At 33.3% G+C, this 23,451-nt stretch overlaps 1 protein-coding gene across 3 annotated transcripts in view; it reads right to left on the bottom strand.

The window, feature by feature from the left end:
• SNX14 (sorting nexin 14) overlaps positions 1–23,451 on the bottom strand; it is a 66,352-nt gene that overhangs the window by 13,437 nt on the left and 29,464 nt on the right. For 2 of the 3 annotated variants that reach the window (XM_065911553.1, XM_065911552.1), the window contains exons 13-23: positions 19,215–19,370; positions 18,738–18,862; positions 18,184–18,242; positions 14,849–14,875; positions 12,781–12,913; positions 10,545–10,746; positions 7,876–7,959; positions 6,194–6,294; positions 4,378–4,489; positions 957–997; positions 713–832 (exon numbers count right to left, since the gene is read on the bottom strand). In XM_065911553.1, coding sequence (XP_065767625.1) covers positions 713–832; positions 957–997; positions 4,378–4,489; positions 6,194–6,294; positions 7,876–7,959; positions 10,545–10,746; positions 12,781–12,913; positions 14,849–14,875; positions 18,184–18,242; positions 18,738–18,862; positions 19,215–19,370 — 1,160 coding nt within the window. The remainder of the gene's footprint in view (positions 1–712; positions 833–956; positions 998–4,377; positions 4,490–6,193; positions 6,295–7,875; positions 7,960–10,544; positions 10,747–12,780; positions 12,914–14,848; positions 14,876–18,183; positions 18,243–18,737; positions 18,863–19,214; positions 19,371–23,451) is intronic. The other variant, XM_065911554.1, reaches the window with a different exon arrangement.

Here is a 23,451-nt window from a genome sequence, read left to right as displayed (position 1 = left end):
AGGACAAATTCCTGTCCCAATGTGCATCAGATATCGAATTAAGTTACAACAGCTACAGCAGCAGGACCCTGCTGCCTCTTTAGATGAGATGATCCAGACAGCCACCAACAACTTTTATAACAGAGAACAGGAAAATCCATCTTCAAGGTGTGAGGACACGTCGACCCAAGAGAAGAGTGCCCCAGTGCGTGGGAGAGAGAGAGAGAGAAGAGAGCTCTGGCTCCTCTTTTTGTATGTTTTTCTCTCCCTGGGCCTGTCCTATGTAAACTGGGCCAGCCAGGAGAGCTGTTTGTTTTACATGAGGTTCTCACTCCGGTCCTCAGACCTTCCTTTGTTCTATTTTCGCAGGCTTTTCCCTTCCAGGTCTTTTGGCCACCGCCATTCTGGACTCCTTTTCCCTAACCTAACTACCTAAGAATACCATCAAATAAACACAAATACATTATAGAAATTAATTCCCGGATTACTGGAAGTTGGTGATTCACAACCTAAGAAAACCACTTTAAAAAATTCCCAACAGATAAATGGCAGGAGCTGACAACTACAGCAAAGAGCCAAGCCGCTACCCACAATACCCTCCTCATCCTTTACACCGACTGCCACACGAGACACAGTTCCATCCATTTCACCAACACAGACTTCTTCCTTTAACAGAAAAGGCGTAAGTAGGACAACTTCAAACTTAGCGGCTCTCTGGGGCAATGCATGGTACCTTCTTATTATTTTCTGAAGTAGGGCTGAGAATGGTCAGTTCCGGTTTACTCGGTTTAGGCTTTGGAGATTCACAAGAATTAATGAAATTCATAATGAAAGGTTCCAAATGTTGACCTTTCTGTGGAAACCATGGTATAAAAATAAAAAAATAAAGATTATGATTTTCAGTATCATATAGACAATTAAAATTTACTAATATTTAAAAGTTTATAACCATCATTTTATAGAATGACCATACTCACCTCTTTCATTAGTTTTCCAGGAACAGATTTTATAATTTTCCCTGCAATTAAAAATAAGATATTAATTTTAAGAAAGTAAAATACATCTCATAATTGCTTATATGAATACTTCACTAGCTAATTTTAAATACCAAACAGCCAAGTAAAAAGCAAAATGAACCATTTCACACTTACCAAAAATTTATAATAAACATGGTATTCTTAACTGTTTCCAGATACAGCAATTGGGATACTTCAAAATAATCCAGTAGGGTGGGAGGTAAGGGAAGGTGAGAGGGTAACAGGCAGGAAGGCCAGGGGTCTCTAAACAGAGGAAACAGGCTGCAAGTGTCAGACACTTTTTATCTCTCTCTAAAGCAGCAGGAGGAAACAAGTGTTAGATTTCTTTCCCCTTCTCTATACAAATTTAAAAAGAGGTTTCTTTTAAAATTCTGTGCTGCCATGACAACACCTGCTTCCACCTGAACTTAACTCTTCTCAAACCTTGAGCTAACCAATGGAAATTTCTTATGGAAATGTTTGTCTTAAGCTATGTTAAGGAACTATGTATTTACCCTAGACTCTGTCTTCGAGTGGGTTCCCCTAAGACTCAGAACCCACCTGACAAACCAGTACGCTCTACTCATGCAAATGTTCTCTTAGGCTACGTTAATGAGACTGTACTGGCTTGGAAATGGGCCTTTCTTCAAGATCCACGTCAATCATTTTACGGCCCAGGACAGCTCACCTTGTGCCAATGTTAGCCCAAAATGCATGTTGTGGGTGAGAGGCCTGGTGCCATTCTCTGAGTTTTGAGACATTTCCTTTCTCTAACTAGCAGCCTGCTAGTGGCTTATATCATCCGGCTAAAGACTCGCAGGGGGGGCTCTTGCTGCCCGCTTCTGATGTCTATGTCAGAAGCTTTCTCTATCTCTTCTGTACTTTAATCAAACTTTATTTCACAAAAGCTCTGAGCGATCAAGCCTCATTACTGGCCCCAAACTGAATTCTCCTCTGGATCTTCCACAGCTCAGTGACAACCTTTCGAAGGACTGGAACAAGCCAAGTGTGGTGACTTTTGAAGGGGTGAAGAGTTCATTACACAAATTTCTCTAATTTTATGTATATATGTAATTGTCCACAAGAAATGTTCTCAAAAGACATTAAGCAATGGTGAATATATAAATGTATCTAACTTTTGCATTTAGTGAAAAGGAAAAAATATCTAAACACTGCTACAACATTTAAATTGGCTATTTGAATGGTCTGTATTCTTGATTTTAGACTAATATATATATTCTAATCCAGTTTGCCAGAATATTGTCTTGATCTTATCTCCAGGTTCCTTTATTATAAAATATCAAACGTGATTTTTCTCAAGCATTTACAAATGGCTGTCAAAATGCATCAAAGTTGATTAATATAACTTAAATTTCTTTCAGTACAGTTTGGAGAAAAAGCAGGCTCTAATGGCAGTAACAAAAGGCGTACTCATGAAAACTAAAGCAGAGACTGTTTTACAATATGAAAACCTCCAAACCTCCTGCCTGGCTATTTCTCCTTTGGTACCCCCAAAATTACTCCCTTGCCTCAGAATTTCCAAAGTTCTTTAAACCATGGTGTTTCATCCTGTGCTTCTCTCTTCTACATGCTCTTCCTGAACCAAAATTTTTATTCAATCTGATTTCAAACAACATACGGTCTCTATTCCATGCTTTCTGCTGCCTCTACTACTTTATAAACCTTTATGAAACTCAACTGGATTCCAGAACCTCAGCCTAAGTTTAGAACTGTGCTGTACTCAGTCGCTCAGCTGTGTCTGACTCTGCGGCCCCACGGACTGCAGCCCGCAGGCTGCTCTGCCCACGGGACTCTCCAGGCAAGAACACTGGAGCGGGTTGCCATGCCCTCCTCCAGGGGCTCTTCCCAACCCAGGGATCGAACCTGGGTCTCCCCAGTTGCTGATGGATCCCTTACTGACCAAGCCTCCAGGGAAGCCCAGGTTTAGAACCACTCTTAACTTATTCCACATCTCAGCAACACACAGCATTCGTCCAGCTACATGAACAGCAATCTGGCTCATATTTGATCACTTCTTCTCCTTCACTCAAGCTGAGTCAGTAAGCAGGTCTCCCCATCCTCGCTCTTAAACATCATATACAGCCTCCCTGGTGGTTCACTGCTAAGAATCCAACTGCCAGTGCAGGAGAGATGGCTCAGGTTTTCGGTCGGGAAGATCCCCTGAAGAAGGACATGGCAACCCGCTCCAGTATTCCTGCCTGGAGAATCTCATGGACAGAGGAGCCTGGCGGGCTACAGTCCATGGGGCAGCAAAAGAGTCAGACACAACATAGGGATTAAACAGCAACAACAGCCATTATATATAACCAAATACAAAATATTCTTGCATCTTCCCTCAGTAAGACACACACTAAATATTCTGCCTGAATTATACGTACTAATTTGGAGGGATCTAGATGAAAGCCAAATGCTCACTTGTAATATTTAATTTATTCCTTAGGTTTTATATATATGTGTGTGTGTGTGTGTGTGTATGTACACACACACATGCACACACTCACTTAAAATGGGGCTTCCCCAATGGCTCAGTAGGTAAAGAATCTGCCTGCAAAAAAAAAAAAAGAATCTGCCTGCAATGCAGGAGACACAGGAAATTTGTCTAATGACAAATGATTAAATGACAAAGCACAGCTTTAAAGCACATACTTAAAAATGACACAATACAAAATATAATTAGAAATATTGCTTTTCTTCCATTACGATCTTTAACACTTTTATCCAAACTTTTCGAGCTCATTTTATTGCTTAGTCTGAATTAAACTTTATAAAGGAATCATGCTGCATACACTATTTTGTGACTTTGCTTTTACCCACACCATTCCAAGCAGCTGCATGCTATAGGTATTCATTGCTCTAAGTATTCATTTTGTGAAGCTACTATAATTTATCCGCCTACTCTATTGCTGATAAACATTTGTATTATTTCCAGTTTTGGCCAACCCAATACCATAAACAATGCTGCTAAGATCATTCTTAAATATAAATACAAGATTTTCTAGAGTATATCTCAGAGACGAACTGCTAGATCATTCAATCTTATACCAAACTGGTTTCCCAAGTGGTTTTCCTTTTTCCTTTAACTGACTTTATGATATTTACAATTATTTTTCATTGATTTACAATATTATATTACTTTCAAATGTACAACACAAACATTCAGTATTTTTAATAGACTATACTCCATTTTTTAAAGGTTACAAGTGGTTTTCCAATTTATATTCCCATAAACAGTATATAAGAAGTCCTTCAGAGCTTCATACAGAGCTGCACTATATAAATTACTTTTCTAAATTAACCTGAAAATGCTGCCTTTTGTCTTTTCAGTTTATCATCCTCCATATGATTCTTTAAATTGACTTACCAAGATTTACATCTGGTAGTATCTTATCAAGAAACTGTGTTTCCCCACCATTGGGAGAAAGAAAATCTGCCAGAAGTTGACTATTACTCAATTCTGGATGTTGCAGAAGTTTCTTGATGAACAAAAACAGAGAAAAAAAAGGGGGGGGGGGAACAGTTTCAAAAATCTAGAAGAGTCACGAAAATGACATTAAAATGATTTTTTAAACCAAGAACAATTTTAAATCTTCAAAAGCTGTTTTATATTCAGAATAATAACAAGACACATTTATGAAAAGATGACCACAGAGCAGGTAAGACCCCTACAAGTCAGACATGAAAGGGTTTGAATTCTGCTCTTCCTTTGCTAGGTAGGTGTCCCGAGAGAAGTTCCTATATTGCCCAAGAGTCAGTTTCCTGAGGTGTAAAATGAAGATAACACTACTCACTTCTAGTATTGTTAGATAAAGCATTTTAACTCAGTACCTGACACACAGGAAAGAAGATTAAACATTAGCTAATATTATTTCTCAGTTTCTCAACTATGATACAAGTATTACAATATCATACATCTTTCTTGATAATTGAAGGAAGTTGGTATAAAGGGTTTTGCAAGGAACTAAATGTGGAAATGTGAAATAACTTGGGACTCTGTTGTCTGATCTTCTTGCAACACCATTTTCTTACAAGATAAAACTGATGTTTTAAAGCCAAATTTAACCCAGTCTGACCTAATATTCAGTTCTGTAACTATGAAACAGTTACAAAACTCTTATGAGCAGAAATCTATATAAATGAAATACCAGTACTGCAACATTTAACTCCATATTACTGGAAAGTATTTCTTCTAGAAAGAGTTTCTCTTGTTCTTAGAAAGAATTAGCTGGTTCAAACAACAGGCTAATGATATCAACAAAGACACAGGCTAACACTAGCACATGCGTGTTCAGTATGTGCATACAGTAGTTAATGTATATTTCATATTTTAATTTTCCTACCACCAAAAAATTAAATAAAAAATACTTTCTGGATTGAAGTATTCATTGGTTCAAATACAGAAAATAAAATGTAAATACCCCTTTAAAAAAAGTTCTTTTTATGGTTACTAAAAGGCATCCAAATTTAACTTAAGAATTAAAATTACAAAACTGCATGTCTAAATAAAGGAGATTTTTTAAAATAAAACAAAACTATCCATTCTTTGGTCTTAATCACTTGATTAAAGAAAAATGGTCTTTAATTTTAGCCAAGTCTCAAGTAAGTAACTTTAAAGCAGACGGTACCAGTAATGGAAATATCAATTACATTGTTTATACAACACAATGTACACACTGAGAAAAACGGAATTCAATTCCAAGTGGTGAATGGTAGAGAGTCAGAAGATTCCAAGTAGCTGGAAAAACATCTATGATTGCAACAACAACAAAAAAGTTGAGAAATAAAATAGGAGGGGAAAATTCCAGAGTTCAGAAAGTGCTCAGCACAAAAATCAAACAAAAACTAAGAAAAAAATAACAAAAATAACCTAGTATTCTTAGAATGCATTTACTCTTTCACATAAAACTTTTTCTTTCTTCCTCTCTCTCACTCTCTTTCTCTCTCTCCCTCTTTAACTTCCCACAACAACAATACAAGACTTATTTCCTCTAAGAAAATAACTGGTATTTCACTGGTTATCCATCTTTTTTTAAAAAGCACACTCTTGACAATAATTCATTTCTACATGGGAAAAAATTTTTTTAATAAAAGAATTCTAGAAACCCACACTGACAGGTTACTTGCGAGGCAGCAGAAAACAGACAAACTAGAGGGTGTTTCAGATTCAGCTGGTGCCATACCTGCAGATACTCCTGGAACTCTTCTCGCTTAGACTTTAAGAACTCATAATTTTTAGGGCCAATGATCCTCTTAGAAGGAAGCTGAGCATCAGGAAATGTGCCTGAAATTAATATATATGAAAGTTATTACTATACTCTGCTATTATTTTAAAAACCTTATACCATGGCATTTTCAGATTCACAATGCTGCCTTGTAGAGATGTGGGCATTATCCCTTAAATAATTTTGACAAAGTCAGAGACCTGATTTCAAAAGTCAGAAGACAAGATCAAAGAACTTGAGTTTATTAATATGCACAATATTACCACCTGTTGTTGACAAAGATCTACTATAGCCATCTACACCAGCAAAAAAGCTTCCAAAAATTATCATGAGATTATTTTTAAATTGATGGGATTTTATTAGACAAAAATCCTACTAAAAAAATATCCACTATCTCATGGGGGGAGATGCAGCATTTTGCCAATGCTATATAAACTTAAAAACAAAATTTAAAAACCATGAACATGTTTTCTCAGATAAGGTCAACTTTGAAAATTTTAGTACCAGAAAGGAAAAATACTGTTGGGAAACAATCAACTTTGGTTGATCTAGGATTTTAAATTATGGAGATAAACGATCTTTACTCAACTCTAAATCTAAAGGAAAAGTCTCAGAGAAAGACCAAGACAAGGATGGCACTGTGTCAGATGGACAAAGGCAGAGAAAACCACATAAGGACAAGTACAGACTCAAAACCCAGGGAAAAGGTAAGGAGCAGGACACTCTGTTTTTTATCTTTCTATAACCTCCTTGTTGTGGGTTTTACTCTTTTAGCAGGGTACAGTTTCTTTCTATAATCTCCTTATTGTGGGTTTTATTCCTTTAGCAGGGTACAGTTTTCAGAACCAACCTGAATTTGGATCAGGGTACACGCCACAGAACTTTTCTAAAATAAAAAGATTCCAAATACACAATTCAAACACACCAATTTACATATAAAACAACTGGAGATACTTCATGACTATAAGCCTAATATTAACTCCAATAAGTGAACAGAGAAGAGAGACTAAGAGATTTCCCTGAGAGGCTAAGACTCATTGATCCTAATGCAGGAGGCCCAGTTTCAATCCCTGGTCAAGGAACTATATCCCACATGCCACGACTAAGACTAGGAGCAGTCAAATAAGATTGTAAATATTAAAAAACAACAACAACAAAACAAACTGAGAAGAGGAAGAACTGAAAAGAAAGAGTGTTCTACTTTTCTGATTGAGCTATATGTTTTTAAAACATATAACTATAAGGTTTTGGGTTTTTTTTTTCCGTATCTAAATCTAAGAGTGAAACCAAAATACTTGCTAGGTTGCATAGCAAACACATTTACCACAGAGGAATATGGCAAAAGAACAGATGGCAGCTCTAAAACGCCTGCTTTAAATTCTCTACCACAGTCTTAAATTTTAGTATCACTGTTACTTGAAAAGCAATAAATTTTCATTGTAAAAACTTTAAAAATATAAACAGCAGAAACAGAATAAAAGCAGTACACTCCTATTATCACTGGTAGTGTACGCAAGTGTCACTGCTACTTTCCTTAGCACATTACTTAGAATTAGAAAGTAACTGTAGAAAGCTGGCTCAATGGCTTTCAGGAAAGCTAATGTTGAAACGTAATGTTTTATACAAAAAGGACAACATACCATGAAATTCTGTTAGTTTTGACTCAAGTACATAGAACTCAAGGTATCTTCTATAGACAGACCAATGTTCAGGCTCATGCCCAACTGTAAAGTGAACGCACACACACTGAGAAATAAGCAATTTTATAAACTGCTATTAAAGAATGTACTATTTATAACAGTAAGTATACAAAGCTAGAAATTATCCCAGTCTTAATAATTTATTATTTCTTGGGAATTCCCTGGAGGTCCAATAGTTAGGACTCTCTGCTTCACCTGCAGAGAGCATGGATTCAATCCCTGGTCAATGAACTAAGATCCTGCATGCCATGCCAGGCCAAAGAGAATAATAATAATAAATTATTATTTCTTGGCTTCACATTATTAATATATTTTGTCCTAGAAGAGCTTGATAAATTTCAGCTATTTATGAGATTATCAAAATAACATATACATTTTTTCCTACAACAGTATCAAGAGAATTTATAAACTTCAAAAAAGCATGCAATTATGCTTAATTTTTAAATGTCACAAAAATTATGTATTTAATAAAAATTCATAATCAATTTTGGAGCTCTCAAACACCAACTGTCAAGAACTAATACTGTACAGAACAGCACTATCAATAGAACTTTCTGCATTTCTGAAAATGTTCTATATTATCTGTACTAACATCATAGCTATTAGTCACTTATTGCTATTGACCACTTGAAATGTGGATAGTGTAAAAGAAACTGAATTTTTAATATTAATTTAATTTAATTTTAACTGCCACATGTGACTCATGACTCAAAAACTGGACAGCACAAAATAATGGTTTAAAGAATGAGTCCTATTTCAATCCCAATTCTCCCACTTACTGACTATGTAAATTTGAACACTTAACCTCACTGTTCTTCCCTGGTGGCTCAGTTGGTAAAGAATCCAGCTACAGTGCAAGACATCCAGGTTCGATCCTAGATCCAGGAAGATTCCCTGGAGAAGGAAATGACAACCCACTCCTGTATTCTTGCCTGGGAAATACCATGGACAGAGGACCCTGGCGGGCTACAGTCCATGGGGTTGCAAAAGAATCAGACACGACTTAGCAACTAAACAACACGGTGCTTTAGTTTGCTTATAATAAAAAGAATTGTACCTATTACGTTAAATAATTCACCTACAGAGCTTTTTGTAAGGTGCATAGCACAGAGCAAGGACCCCAAAAATGTTAACAGCAATTATGAGCAACTCATGTCATTCAAGCATAAACCTGGAAATGCAATGGACTAAGTTAACTAAACCCACAATAACTCAAAACTAACACTTATATTCAGAAAAACCAACCTGATAACAGTCACAACCTATCAAGCAGATACTGCTTTTCCTCTTGAATACTCATCTTAGAAGATCTATATTATATTCAGTTTTGGTGTTTAAAACCCTGAAATCAGCATTCTGCTATACATCCTGCTCACAGCATTCTCCCTGAGCTTCCCTGGTAGCTCAGACAGTAAAGAAATTGCCTGCAACAAAGGAGACCTGGGTTCCATCCCTGGGTTGGGAAGATCCCCTGGTAAAGGAAAAGGCTATCCACTCCAGGATTCTTGCCTGGAGAATTCCATGGACAGAGGAGCCTGGCAGGCTACAGTCCATGGGCTGCAAAGAGTCGGACACAAACGAGCAACTATCACTTTCACTTTTCACTTATACATATAAAATCAATGCAGTATTTAAACGATACACCTTTTTTATCCTTCATAGGGCATGGCTTCCCAAGGGTACACTATATTTTCAGTAAAAGTCTGCAGCACAGCTGACAAAAATTATCTTAGAATACAAGTTCATTTCAATTTTATGTTGAATTAAGCCAAATTTTAAAAAATAAAGAAAAAAAAAAAAGACAGTTGTGCAAAGGGCAGAAACAAAAGAAAATTCCCAAAATATTTTAAAGTATATCATATATAAAACTTTCAAAAAGGAGAAAAAAGGTTACTACATGCTTACATAAACTTATTTATATTGGAGGGGAGGTCCAAGATGGCAGTACAGGAAGATGCTAGATTCGGTACCTCCAACAGATGACATACCAAGTCTACAGCTACATATGGATCAATCATTTCCCTCTGAAAAAGATCTAAAAACTAGAAGACCTGCTTCTCCACAACAAAGGATAAAAGCACCATACTGAGATAAGTAAGAAGGGCAGAGACACAGTCTTAGCAAAAACCCTATCCTCAACTTTTTAAAAAACAAACAAGGGGAATTATTAGCACTGACCTACCTTCATACTATCCAAGTAACTGGAAATAATAATCACTTCTCCACTCCTCTCTCAAACCCATTTCCTAACAGTACCATGAAAGTTTTTCCTTCTTTCCTTATAGACTGTTCCCTCTTCCTGAGATCAACTTCATAGCTTTCTGCTCTCATCCCCAAATGTGCTCACTTTTGATGTGTTTTTACTTATACAGACTGTCTCCTCTCTGGGATAAAGCCCAGGGTGGTGACTATTTATCCAGCCCTGTCTCTGCTGCAAGCCACGGCTGAAATCAACAAAAGAAAAAAGACAGCAAAACATAAAGAACACTCAAAAGTTGTGTTTGATCATATTCTTATCAATTACTATATGCCCCAACAATGAAGGAGAGATGCTGTCTTAATTAAATTGGTTCAATATATAGTGCTATATGCATTAATAATAATAATACCTGCTCTTCTATCATTTCTTTCAACATCAATACAAAACACTGGTATTCTCTCCTTTTTCTCCTTCCTTTCAGAGGAAGTATCTTCAAAAAAGTCTACATATGGAATGCTAATTTTCCATGCAGCAAGGTTTCGAGGAGTATTAGGTGTGTTCACAGCTTCCACTGGAGAATCATCTTCCATTACAACGATACCTTCTTCAATCTGAAAGAAAAATCATCAGAAAAAATTTAATATTTCCAGGACCTTTACACCTACAGCATATGAGATACAACTATAAAGCAATGTGCCCCTATAAAGCCTATAATTTGTAATACTTTTAAAATTAAGTGATATCAAATTTTCTACTGAAAATGTAAAGATAAGAAACTAAAACTAGCAAGTTACTAGAATCGACTTCATGTTTTGTTATATCAGGTGTATATGAAAATTCAACAGAAAACAAATACATCAGCAATTACTGGGAAAGATATTAAAAATACACAAATATAGAAAAATATTTAACTTTGGTAATAACAAGTAGAAAATTATTGTACTGATATCTTTCATTTAGAAATGCATAATTTTGTAATAATAACCACTGACAGAAATTGCACAGATAAGCTGGAAATATATTGTACCTGGATACAGCCGGTACGAACCTTTTGTAAAGCATTTTGGCAATACGTATTTATAAAAAGCCATAAAACAGTTTCGATCAAGTAATCCCATTTCTGGGAACTTAAAGAAAGTATTTATTCTAAATAATCTTTTAAACTGCGAAAAAGGCACAAGCAAAATATATTCACTGCAGCATTAAATAACATAAAATTGGAAAAAGGTCTGAAAGCAACCTATCTCTACAGAATTGTTTTCTGCATCTCCTGGCTTCAAAATTTTTAATCATATGAATGTTTAAAATAAATATTCTTTAAAATATTTTTGAAGAAATATTATTTTTAAAAGAAAGCAGTGTTACACATGTTTTAGAAATATACATGTAGAAAGAAACGGAAAAAATGTACTTCATTAAATTGGAAGAGAACCTCTGAATTGACACGTAATAATATCTGGTCACCTAGATATCTCTGATTCATGTTAAAGGGGGCAAATTTTACAGACAAAACACAATCATCTTGAACACACTTTTTTAAAGGAAATGAATCTTGTAGCACTTAAGAGAATACTGAATAGTCTAGTCAGAGTAAACCAGTAGTGAGAGGTATTTCTTTCCAGAATTCTAGCTCCCTACCTTCACCCTGGGTTGTATTCTCTTCCCATACCTCTCTTCTAAGTAAACTCTTTTCCTTCTCCACAAAGTTCCCTGGCAATGATCCCCTTTTCTGTTTTGTCCTAAAATGATTCTCTGTCATCCCTAAGAAGACTGTTAGTGATCTTAGGAAGACTTCTTAATGCTCTGTTAAAATCAAAAGTGTTCTAGGCCTAAAAAATGGAACTATAAAAATAGTAAGTGTTGGTTTTTGCCTTTTGGGGACAAGGTTACAAGGCTACATCCTTATAAACTATGGTGTCGGGAAGAAAAAAAAAATTATGATTTCAAACACAATGTGGTATATATTTGAACACATAATCTAATAGGAGCAACAAAGGAGGGAGTGTTCAGTTTTGCTTGAGGACCCAGGTAAGGTTTATGGGAAGCAGCTGGATTCTGAAAGATGCATATGAATTTCCCAGGTAAATAAAGGGGAGGGAGGAGGCATCTCAAGCAAGGCATCACATGAAAAGATACAGAGAAATAGCACGGAGGGTATAATGTGCTTAAAAATCAGCTGGAACCTTGTTAAAATACAAATTATGACTCGGGAGGTCTAGGGTGAGGCCTGAGATTCTGTCTGCTCTGGTGACAAGCTCTTAGGTGATGCTGATCATGCTGATCCACAGATCACAGTTTGCGTATCACAGTTTGTATATTAACACGACTCCAAATGCCTGGCTAATATGGTTAGGAAGAGATAAGATCAGGATGTGAAGTAAAAGCATAATCAAAATATGATAAATTGTTTGACTATTAGAAGAATTATCACTGTAACAGAAACCATTCTGGCCTTAGTAAGCAGTAAACTCAATGCTCAGAAATTTTTAAATTAGATTAGCACCATGGATGGAAAACACAAATGAAGTCTGAAGTAGGAAGTAAGATTAAAAAAGAGGGAAAATAACAACTAAGCACATCCAACTTTTTATGCTATTTTTAAGTCTGAGGTTATATATACACCAAATTGAAAAATTCTTACTTACAAAGTCGTCTTCACCTTCAGCTAAACCATAGTTGGGCAACATAGCTCCCTCCATTGCAGTGCTCTTGAAGACGCCTTTAATCTTGCTGCCTATTCGGCTAATTCCAAATGATTCTCCTCTCTTCTGTGTGCTCCTAAATATTAAACAAAAATGTATCAAGAATACGGCAAGTTATTACATTATCACAACAGCCCAGCTTACTGTAAACAATAATAAAAATAGTTGCAGAAAGGGTAAACTGAAGGTATGGCTAAACATAATTTTTTGGAGTTCTCAGTAATAGATGAAGTCTCTATCTTCATAATCAAAAGTAACAGTATATTTAAAGTTTAAATCTGAGGGGATGAATAAATGGGACAATACTTATTAACAAACATTTGAAATTTACCTACTCTTTTACCTTAGAATAGTAACTGAACTACAAAGTATAAAAGATGAGAGCCCTCTAGTGGTACATACTTCTTTTTTTTTTTTTTTTTGCTTTTGTTATTTATTTATTTATTTTTTTCCCAATATTTCTAACTGCCATTCAGCTTTTGAAATAATAGGTTAAAAAATATGGTAAGACCAATGTTCAAAATAGACTATACCATTCAAACTGTACCCACCCAGGTGGTGCAGTGGTAAAAGAATCCGCCTGCTATATGTACTTCTGAAATAATTCAGTGTAACAGAAAAACAAAAAGACTAGCAAACTTTCTTAGTACTTCATTTTTAGGTGGAACAAAAAAATTCTGAAAATGGCTGAAAATTTTTAAGCAAACTTCAACTTTATAATCATATAAATGATACTCAAAAGAAGAATGAAGTATAAAATGTACCTTACATTATTTCAAAGTAATAACAAGACAAGAAATAAAATGCCAAGGGAAAGGCTAGCAATGAACATAAAAGATAAAAGCAAATGTAGCCTAAGGAAGAAGCCTGCTCTGTCTTACATATTAAATAATGGTTTTGCAATTTTTTTCAAAAGTGAATTTCTAAAAGCAGAAATAGCTGAAAAGCAACAACAAAAATATGCCAAAAAGCAGCAAAAATTTCCTTCATTACAGCCTACTGCTTGTATTTCAATAAATAAAAACATAACTTTTATCCACTTTAAAAGTCATGCTCACTATGTAATACTGCCCTTAAATTAAGACCTCCAAATAAAAAATGACTGTTTTATAATTCAAGAAAGTTGGTTTTGAATGGCTTAACTTAATTAATAGCTACTATTCATGTAAGGAAATAAAATATAAAAATAATAAATAATGCAACAATTATAAAATAATGCAACAATTAAAGAAATTCAAGTAAACTGATCAAGTTTCAAATACACTAGGTATATGAGTGATATGTACATTTTATACACATTCAAGAAGTGAAGAAGTGAATCAAACTTATTTTAAAACTGGAAAAACTCTAATAATAAGTAGTAGTAGTTATAAAAAGGATACTTAAGCTAGAATATTATTTTAAACAAGCATGCAATTTGTTTTGTTAAAAAATCCAAAATTGCAAACACAACTTTCTGAAAGAAATGTCAGAAACAAATATGAAAATATTGATAAAATATTATAATCTCCAGAATCTAGATAGATTTTGCTAGTCTTTAGAAACTAAATAGGTTATAAAACAATTTGGACTTTTTGAACTATATTTTTTAAATATCTCACTTGTGATGAAGCCCAGAAATACTGAAAAAAACTGTACTACTTGCTTTAAAAAAAAAGTTCTTTAAACACAAGTAAGTCTAAATGTAATTTAGCAAGATCAATACCATTTTAAAAAATGAGTCAACAGCTTTAAAAGCTGAATACTGGCTTTTTCATTTTATTTTTACACTGACATTTTTATTTTATAATGATATATATCATGTTATTTCCAAAATGAGACATCTAGAATCAAAGTAGAGGTTAATTTTAAGAGATATCCCAAATAGCTGATATAAAGGCAGTAGTTGCATAGTGTTTCTTTTCTTTTTTTTTTCCCCTTTTTAGTTTTACTTAGGTTGTTTTGGGTGTATGTTTTGGAATTAAACAGATAATTTATACAGAAAAGAATCACATGCTGTCTCAAGACTTACCGAAAATCATCCAAACTTAGGCTACCTCTGCAATAACAGATATGTGAAATTATATAAGGAAAAGATAAAGAGAAAGCCCAGAGATTAAACAAGTTTCACTTTAGAACAATAAAACAAAATTCAAGTTTTAAAAGTTACACTGATGGATAACATTCACCTTGACAAAGGAAAGGCATTCTAAGGAATAATATGATAAAGGAAAGAGAAATAAAACACTTGGCTCTTTGGGGGGAGTGGAGTCTGAATTCTAGATAATTTAAAAAATTTTTAGAAACTCAGTATGTCACAAAATAATTCTGTTATTTTTTGCCCTCATTTAGGCAAACTATTTGTTTCATACAGTGGGAAACATTCAGAGACTAAGCCACCGAAAACTTGGCAGAAAAAACAAGCATGTATTTTCTAACATGGAATTCACGTCTGTGGGCGCAAGCTCAACACAGTTTTAGTTTGAATATTTTTTAAAATATGTCTTAAGCTAAGAAGCAAAGCTAACAAAAGATCCAGCCTTAAATATTTTTAATATTTATTATTATAAAATATTTATATTTTATAATATTTATATTATATATAAGTATATATTTATATATAATATATATATTTATATTATAAAATATAAATATATTTTATACTTATGCTCTAAGTATAGAATGAAACAGAATAACATTAACATGCATTAAAATTTTGCTTTTAAAATGTAAATATAATAATAAATGTGAAAATGCCTAAACATTCAGGAAAATTTAACAAGATACACACCAATGCCTTGCTAATCTCACAATTAATATATATTAGTGCTTGGTCACCTGCTTTTAACGTAGGCATAAAATGTATGAATATTTTACATATTTTCAGTCATCTAACAGCTAATTAGCAATGCTATTCTAAATTTTCAGTGAAAGAATGTTAAGAAAGTATTTTACTTATTCTACAAAAGGTAAATGAATAACTGGGCATCCCTGGAGCAGAGTTGTGACAAGACGGATAATGTCAGAGTCAGGTCAATATAAAGAAAAACATACTTTCTAAGGCCATAACCATTACCCAGAATGAAAACAACCCACATTTTCTTCCTATTAAGTTTATATGCTAAGTCAGCAAAATTAGAGCCTCAATATTTTGAAGACACCTAGGTGTTCTCAAAGTGGCAAAGGAAGCTTTCCATCTCTGAGGGATGACCCTGACTTATATTTAGCTATTCAGCAAGCTAGGAAGATCAAAGAACCACTTTCTCTTAAGGAATCCAACAGAGGAGTTTCACTATCAATGTGAGACTCCAAACATCCTAAGTTCATATATAAAAATAAATAAATAAATAAATAAAATTTTAAAAAGCCGCTCAGTCGTGTCTGACTCTTTGCAACCCCATGGACTGCAGCCCACCAAGCTTCTCTGTCCATGGGATTTCCCAGGCAGCAATACTGGAATTGGTTGTCATTTCCTTCTCCAGGGGATCTTCCCCACCCAGGGAAGGACCCACGTCTCCTGCATTGCCAGGTGACTTCTCTACCACTGAGCCACGTGGGAAGCCCTGTGTGGACTGGATAAAGAATGCTATTTTAAATAGTATGCATGGAATTTGTGTTATATAAATTAACTATTGCACAGGTACAATATATAAGTTCTTAGGGAAAAGTAAAGGAGTAACGCTTTAACAAAGAATCATAAGCGTTGTGTCCCACATTTCAGAAAGCAGGAGATACAAGAGGCAGAGGTTCCATCCATCTGAGACACACGGGTCGCAGAGAGTCGGACACAACTGAGTACTGGGGCGACCTTTCAGAAAAATTATTACATGCATATTACATATACTGGCACATTATGTAAAAATTAATATTTAACATTCAAAAAAACTCAAATTTATATATTTCTACAACCCTTAGTTTTGTCAAAATATGTAATACAGTCTCCCCATGGCTTAGGTTTTCACATTTTTCATTATACTATTTTTAAAACTACTCCATTTTCTGACCTATCTACTTCTCTCTTTGCATCACATCTCCAATTTATTTATGTTTATTATTAGATTATATTTTATTATATTCTATATAATATAAAATATATTAAAATAAATATATAAATATTTTATATAAAATACATTTATAAATATATTTATAATTTATAAATATGTTTAATAAATGAATATGTAAATATAAATAAAATATAGATGTATATAATTATATATAAAACATGAATATAAATAAATATATATTTATAAATATATTATAAATGTATATAAAATATTGTATTATACATATTATATAATTAAAATTACATAATATAAAATGAGAATATAAATGTATATATTTTATATATAAATATATTATATATTATAAATATATATTTATAAAAATGTTATTTTATATTATATAGTATATAATATATGAATATATTATACAGTAATATATATAAATAAAATGTATAAATAAAATATATATTTATAACATATATTTTATATTTTTTTATAATTTACTAGGTTTATTACTACTGCTGTAACAAACTGGGCTTCCCTGGTGGCTCAGATGGAAAAGAATCTGCCTGCAATGCAGGAGCCTGGGTTCAACACCCAGATCAGGAAGATTTCCTGGAGAAGGCAATGGCTACCCTCTCCAGTATTCTTCCCTGCAAAAACCCAGGGACAAAGGAGACTCTGGGTACAGTCCATGGGCTTGCAAAGAGTCTGACGTGAGAGCATACACATACACACACTGGAAGGTATTGGGAGCAATGTGAATATCAATTCTATAGATTTACATATTTGGTATCTCTGTCAATTTTGTACATATACAATGTAAGGAACAAATAAAGACATTAATTATCCAATTTATAAATGGATAAATCACCTCTCTTACACTGCCTTTATTAAGTCATTTAGCTGCATATTTACGTTTCCAGAAAGTCAAGAAGGGAAAGAGAGAAAAACCCTTCCACATTTGTAACCAGTGGGTACTCTAATAAACATCACTCTGTGGGAAAAAAACAAACTACTCTCTAAAATGCACTTATCTGTGGATTTCAATTATGCATGCAGTCCACAGTTTCCAATAAAGCAGGTAATCCAGCACTAATATGTGTTAGTTATAAGATTAACAAAGCAATGATGTGCATCTTGTTAAATTTTTCTAAAAGAATGTCTGGCATTTTTACATTACTGTATGTAATGTGGCTCTACAATTTCTTAGTAAAATATCTTGCTTACTTCTACAGCAACGAAACCACATATTCAAAGAAAAATAGCTAATAAAGATGATGATGCTATCACAGAATGATTAGCATAAAAAAGAACCAAAAAAAAAAGCAAAGCAACAACCACATATACAATTGGATATACCTACCTGTTGAATTTTGAATTGCGTGTTGGTGATTCTGCACCTCTTAAAAGTTGTCTAAAATACTTAAAAAGTAATTATGATTTATTAAACCAGTACTTGATATTGAAATATGCTATTTTACCTTACTACTTTCGAGTTTAAAGAAAATATTACTTAAATCAAGTGAATACAATCACAGTCAAATAGAGTAAGGATTAAGATATTGCAAATGGAGGTATTCAAGTCATCTGATTTCCACAAGTAGGTAAATAATATACATATAAGAATTGGGTTTCCCCATCACCACTACAAAGCCACTCAGATATATGGAAACTCAGATAGACCAATTAGGTACCAATCTACTAGTCACATACACAAACATAATTTTGATATTAAGAAATAATTTTATTATCAGTTTCTAATCTCCATCAAATTATGTAGTGCAAACCAGCATTCATTTTCTTAATTAACTATATTTTATTTTCCTGTTTATTATTTGAATTACTCATGTAATGATATCAAAGCAACTAATAAGTTTTAAAGAAAAATCTTCACACAACATTAATATTCTGACTTACCTCATCACTGTGGCAGAACATAGGAGTAAACACATTTTCCAAGAGAGAAAGTACATGTTCATATGCTTCAAAAAGACATCTCATAGTTTGAAGTTTCACAACATCTATATATGGGCCTTCAGCAACTATTAAAAAAATTATACTGCAAAAATTATTTATGAAAAGCATAAATACATTATGTATTAGTTTAGAACTCATTACAGTGAAAGAGCGAACACCACTAAAACTGTTTTGCAGAAAATCCACTGCAAGGTGTAAATCACAGCAGAATGGAGAATTAGAACGACCTCGCCAGCTCTGGCAAGTGTTAGCTACGTGAGCTGTGAACAAGTTTCTTCATCAGAGCTTCATCTTGTCAGGAAAATGGGGTAATGCCTGCCTGTGTATCTCACACAGCTGCTGCAGTAAGCAGGGACACATCAGAAAACTCTGAGAAGAGTAAAACAACTACAGAACTCACCCTCATCTTTTACTTACTTTTTTGAATCTCTTCTACAATGAAGGGATCAAATCGAATTTTGTCAATACTTTCATCTAAACAATATGTTTTATAAATCTTTTGCAACTCTTCATGAAGAGATAGCATTTCATCATTTGATAACTCTGGTCGTAAAATTCTGTCATTGAATTCCTCTAGAAAATTCGGAAAGAAAAAAAAAAAGATTTTCATAGAATAAAACTATTCAGTGAAAACTTTATACTCTCAGTCTAACTGCAATGAATATCAAAAGTGGCAATTATGAGTAATCTATTCATCATTTTAAGTTTTTAAAAAATATTTAATTGGGAGCAATAGAACAACTACTAAGATGAAACAGAAGCTAAACAATCAAATATAATATATACAAACATAAAATGTGTAAATATTTGCCTAGCAACATAAATTTTCTAAAACTTAGAATAATAAACATATTTGTAAAATTCACTTTAAGGAACATATTGGCTTAATTTCTTATACCAAGGATCTTTAATATTCTGAAACCTGATTCCCTAAATAACAGAGAAAATTAAGGCTCTTTTTAGTCCCAGTCAATGTTTTTAAACAGTATTTCTTTCCATCATGGAAGCCGTAGACTAGTGACAGAGCTTAGAGTCTTAACAAATCAATTTTTTCTAAAGAGACAGAGGAGAGCATTAAAAAACCCAAAATACTGACTGCCTTTTTTATTACAAGAGGTAATATGGAGCTTACCCCTTAATTCTTAATTATCCAAACTGAAACACAAAGAGAAAAGGAGTTTTTCTTTTAAAAAAGAATAAGAAAAAACTAGAACAGAACATATGAGATCTTTGGAATTATAGCAAATTCATAAAGTTAGAGTCTCAAAAAGAAAGGAGAGAAAAAAAATCAGGCACAGTATTTGAAGAGATAACAGCTGAGCATCTTCTAAAATGATGAAAAACACCAACCTACATATCTAAGATTCCTAGGAAAGTCCAAGCAGAATAAACTTTTTAAAAACTACATTACAGTTAAATTGCTGAAAACCCAAAAACAAAAAGAAAATTGCAAAATCAGGGAGAAAGGGATATATATATAGGGAAACAAACATAAGAATGGAAGCTAATTTCTCCTTAGAAACAACGGCGCTGTTCAAAAGACAGTGAAAGAATGACATAAAATGCTGAAAGAAAAAAACCATAACCTGAAATTTTTTATTTGATGAAAATATCTTTTTAAAATGAATACAAAATAACAACTTTTCAGACGTACAAAAGCTAAGAGAATTTACCTCCAGCAGAATGGTGCTATAAGAAGTGTAATAAAAAAAATATTTATTTCTGCAGAAGGAAAATGATACAGAAACTGGTTCTGCAGAAAAAAAATAAAGACCACCAAAAAAGTAAATATGCCAATAACTATCAGGGCCAAAATATGTGTGCATGTGTGTGTATGTTAAGACTGTTGCTTAAGGAAGAAAAAGCAAGGTACTGTGGAGTTTCACAGCCTACACAGAATTAAACTATACAGTAACAGCCACATCAGACAGAAAGGAACAAACCAAGGTATACTGAGCTTCTTACACTGTTCCTGAAACAGTAAAATATATGTTTAAATGAAAACTGTGATAAATAAAGGATGCACAAGGTAATCATTGATGATCACTGAGCAACCCACTAAAAAATACCCAGAAAATGTCAACAGGGAAGATAAAATACTGAAAAATGCTCAAATAATTCAAAGAAAGGCAAGAGAACATTAAAAAAAAAAAAAAAATGGAACAAATACAAAACACCAAGACTGAAGACCTAACAACAAATATGCAATAATTATATTAAGTGGAGATGCACTATACACCCCAATTAGAAAATAAAGATTATCAAACTCATTTTTTAAAGCAGTATTCAGCCCTATGGTATTTATAATAAACGTTAAATTCTTTAATTATATAGAAAAAGGTAATACAACGCAAACTCAAGCGTAAAGATAGTATAACTATATGTTAATATCAAAGTAGACTTCAAGACAGAGAATTACCAGAGATAAAGAGCATTTTATAGTGCTAAAAGGATAGATTCATTAACAGTCTTAAATGTCTCTGCCCCTAATAATAAAGCTTGCAGTAGATGAAAAAAAAGTTAATAACTAAAGGGAGAAATAGCAAATCCATTAAGAAATCTGAAAGAATATATAATATGTGAACACAACCCATCAATTTAATCTAAATGATATTTACAGGACACCACCCGACGCAGCAAAATAGATGTTCTTCTCACATGCACATGGAATATTCAGACAGATCATGTGGATGGGCCATAAAACAAGTTTCAGTCAAGTTCAAAGGACTGAAATCACACAGAATATGTTGTATGATCAGGACAGTATTAAATGAGAGATCAATCACACTAAGATATCTCAAAAATCCCCAAATTTTGGAGATGTAGCAATACACTTCAAAATAACCCAAGGGTCAAAGGATAAACCGCAGGAAAATTTTAAAATATTTCAAACTAAATGACTATAAAAAGCACAGCATATCAAAAATCTTAGAATTCGGTTATAGCAACTCATAGAGAGAAATTTATAGTTTTAAGTGATTATATTAAGAAAGAAGACATGTGTACAAATTAATCATCAGTACTTTCACCTTAAGAAACCATAAGTACAAACTAATCACAAGGTAAGAAGAAAGGAAATAATAAATATGAAAGCTAAAAGTTAGCAAATCAAAAATATTTCAAAACTTTATAAACCACTAGAAAGTACAAATTACCAAGAAAGGGGATATCACTATAACTCCATAATAAAAGAAAATTAGGAATAATGTGGTGATTAAATAGGTTGCTGAGATGCACTAAAAGCAAAATCCACTGTTCATTCATGATAAAAACTCTCAGCAAACAATAAACAGAAGGAAATATTCTCTATCTAGTAAAGGAGATCTACCAAAAAACCCCAGGCTAATACTATACATAATGGTATAACACTAAATGATTCCCCCCTAAAGCAAGGATGTAAGTTCTCACCACTTAGATTTACCATCACACTGAAGGTCATAGCCATTACAATAGGGGGCAAGAAAAATAAATAAGACGTAAACATCACAAAGGAAAAAGTAAAACTGTGTATTCACAGATGACATGATTGTGTATGCAGAAAATCCTAAGGAAATCTACAAAAAAGCTACTAGAACTAATAAATAAACTTAGTAATGTCACAGGATACAAAGTCAGTATGCAATAAATCAATTCTATTTCTGTATATAAGCAACAAACAATTTAACAAGGTATTTTAAATACCACATTCAAATAAATCCAAATATAAAGACCCACAGTGATAACTATGAAACATTTTTATGGAGAGAAATTAAGAATTAAATGAATGAAAAAACGCCCTATTCATGCACTGGAAACCTAAATACTGTTGACATGTCATTACTCCCCAAGTTGAGCTACAGATTCAATGCCACCCCAATTAAAACATTGAAGCAGGTTGTGTGTGTGGAGGAAGGGGTAGGATTGTCAGTCTTATTGTAAATTTTATATAGAAATGCAAAGAACTTAAAATAGCTAAGGGCAGTCTTTAAAAAGAACAAAGTGGGAAGACGTAAACCACCTGATTGCAAGAGTTGCTGCGCAGTCAAAGTAATCAAGACAGTGGTGTCGGCCAAGAAAGTAGACATATGGATCAATGGAAAATATGATCCAGAAACAGACCCACACATGGTCAAATGCTTTGTCAAAGATGCCCAAGTAATTCAAGATGGGAATGAAACATCTCTTCAAAAAATGGATACTGGAAAAACTGTATATCCATACAGGGGAAAAATGAACCTCCACCCCTACCTAATACCAACCTATAAGTTACTTCAAGATAGATCACAAACCTGTATGTAAAAATATAATAACTATAAAACACCTAGACAAAAACAGGCAAATATCACCTTGACTTAAGATAGGTGAAAGCTTTAAAAAGTCTTTCAGAAGTCTCAGAAAGCATGAAGCATAAATTAAAAATTGATACATTGAATTTCATGAAAATTTAAAAGTTCTGCTCATCAAGAGACACTATTTAGAAAATAAAAACAAGCCATTGTCTGAAAGAAAATCTTCATAATACTTATATCTGAAAAGACTCATATCTAGAATATTTTAAAAACTAGTGAAATTTCTGACAAAACGAAAAACAATTCAGTAAAAAACAGGCAAAAGACAGCAATTCCATGAAGATATTCAAATGGTCAATAAGCACACGATAAACTATTCAACTCTG

Source organism: Muntiacus reevesi, chromosome 19 (genome assembly GCF_963930625.1).
Source record: "Muntiacus reevesi chromosome 19, mMunRee1.1, whole genome shotgun sequence".
In the NCBI taxonomy this organism is placed as follows: domain Eukaryota; kingdom Metazoa; phylum Chordata; class Mammalia; order Artiodactyla; family Cervidae; genus Muntiacus; species Muntiacus reevesi.
Note: the sequence above shows the minus strand (reverse complement) of the source record. Positions and strands in the feature narration are given on the sequence as shown.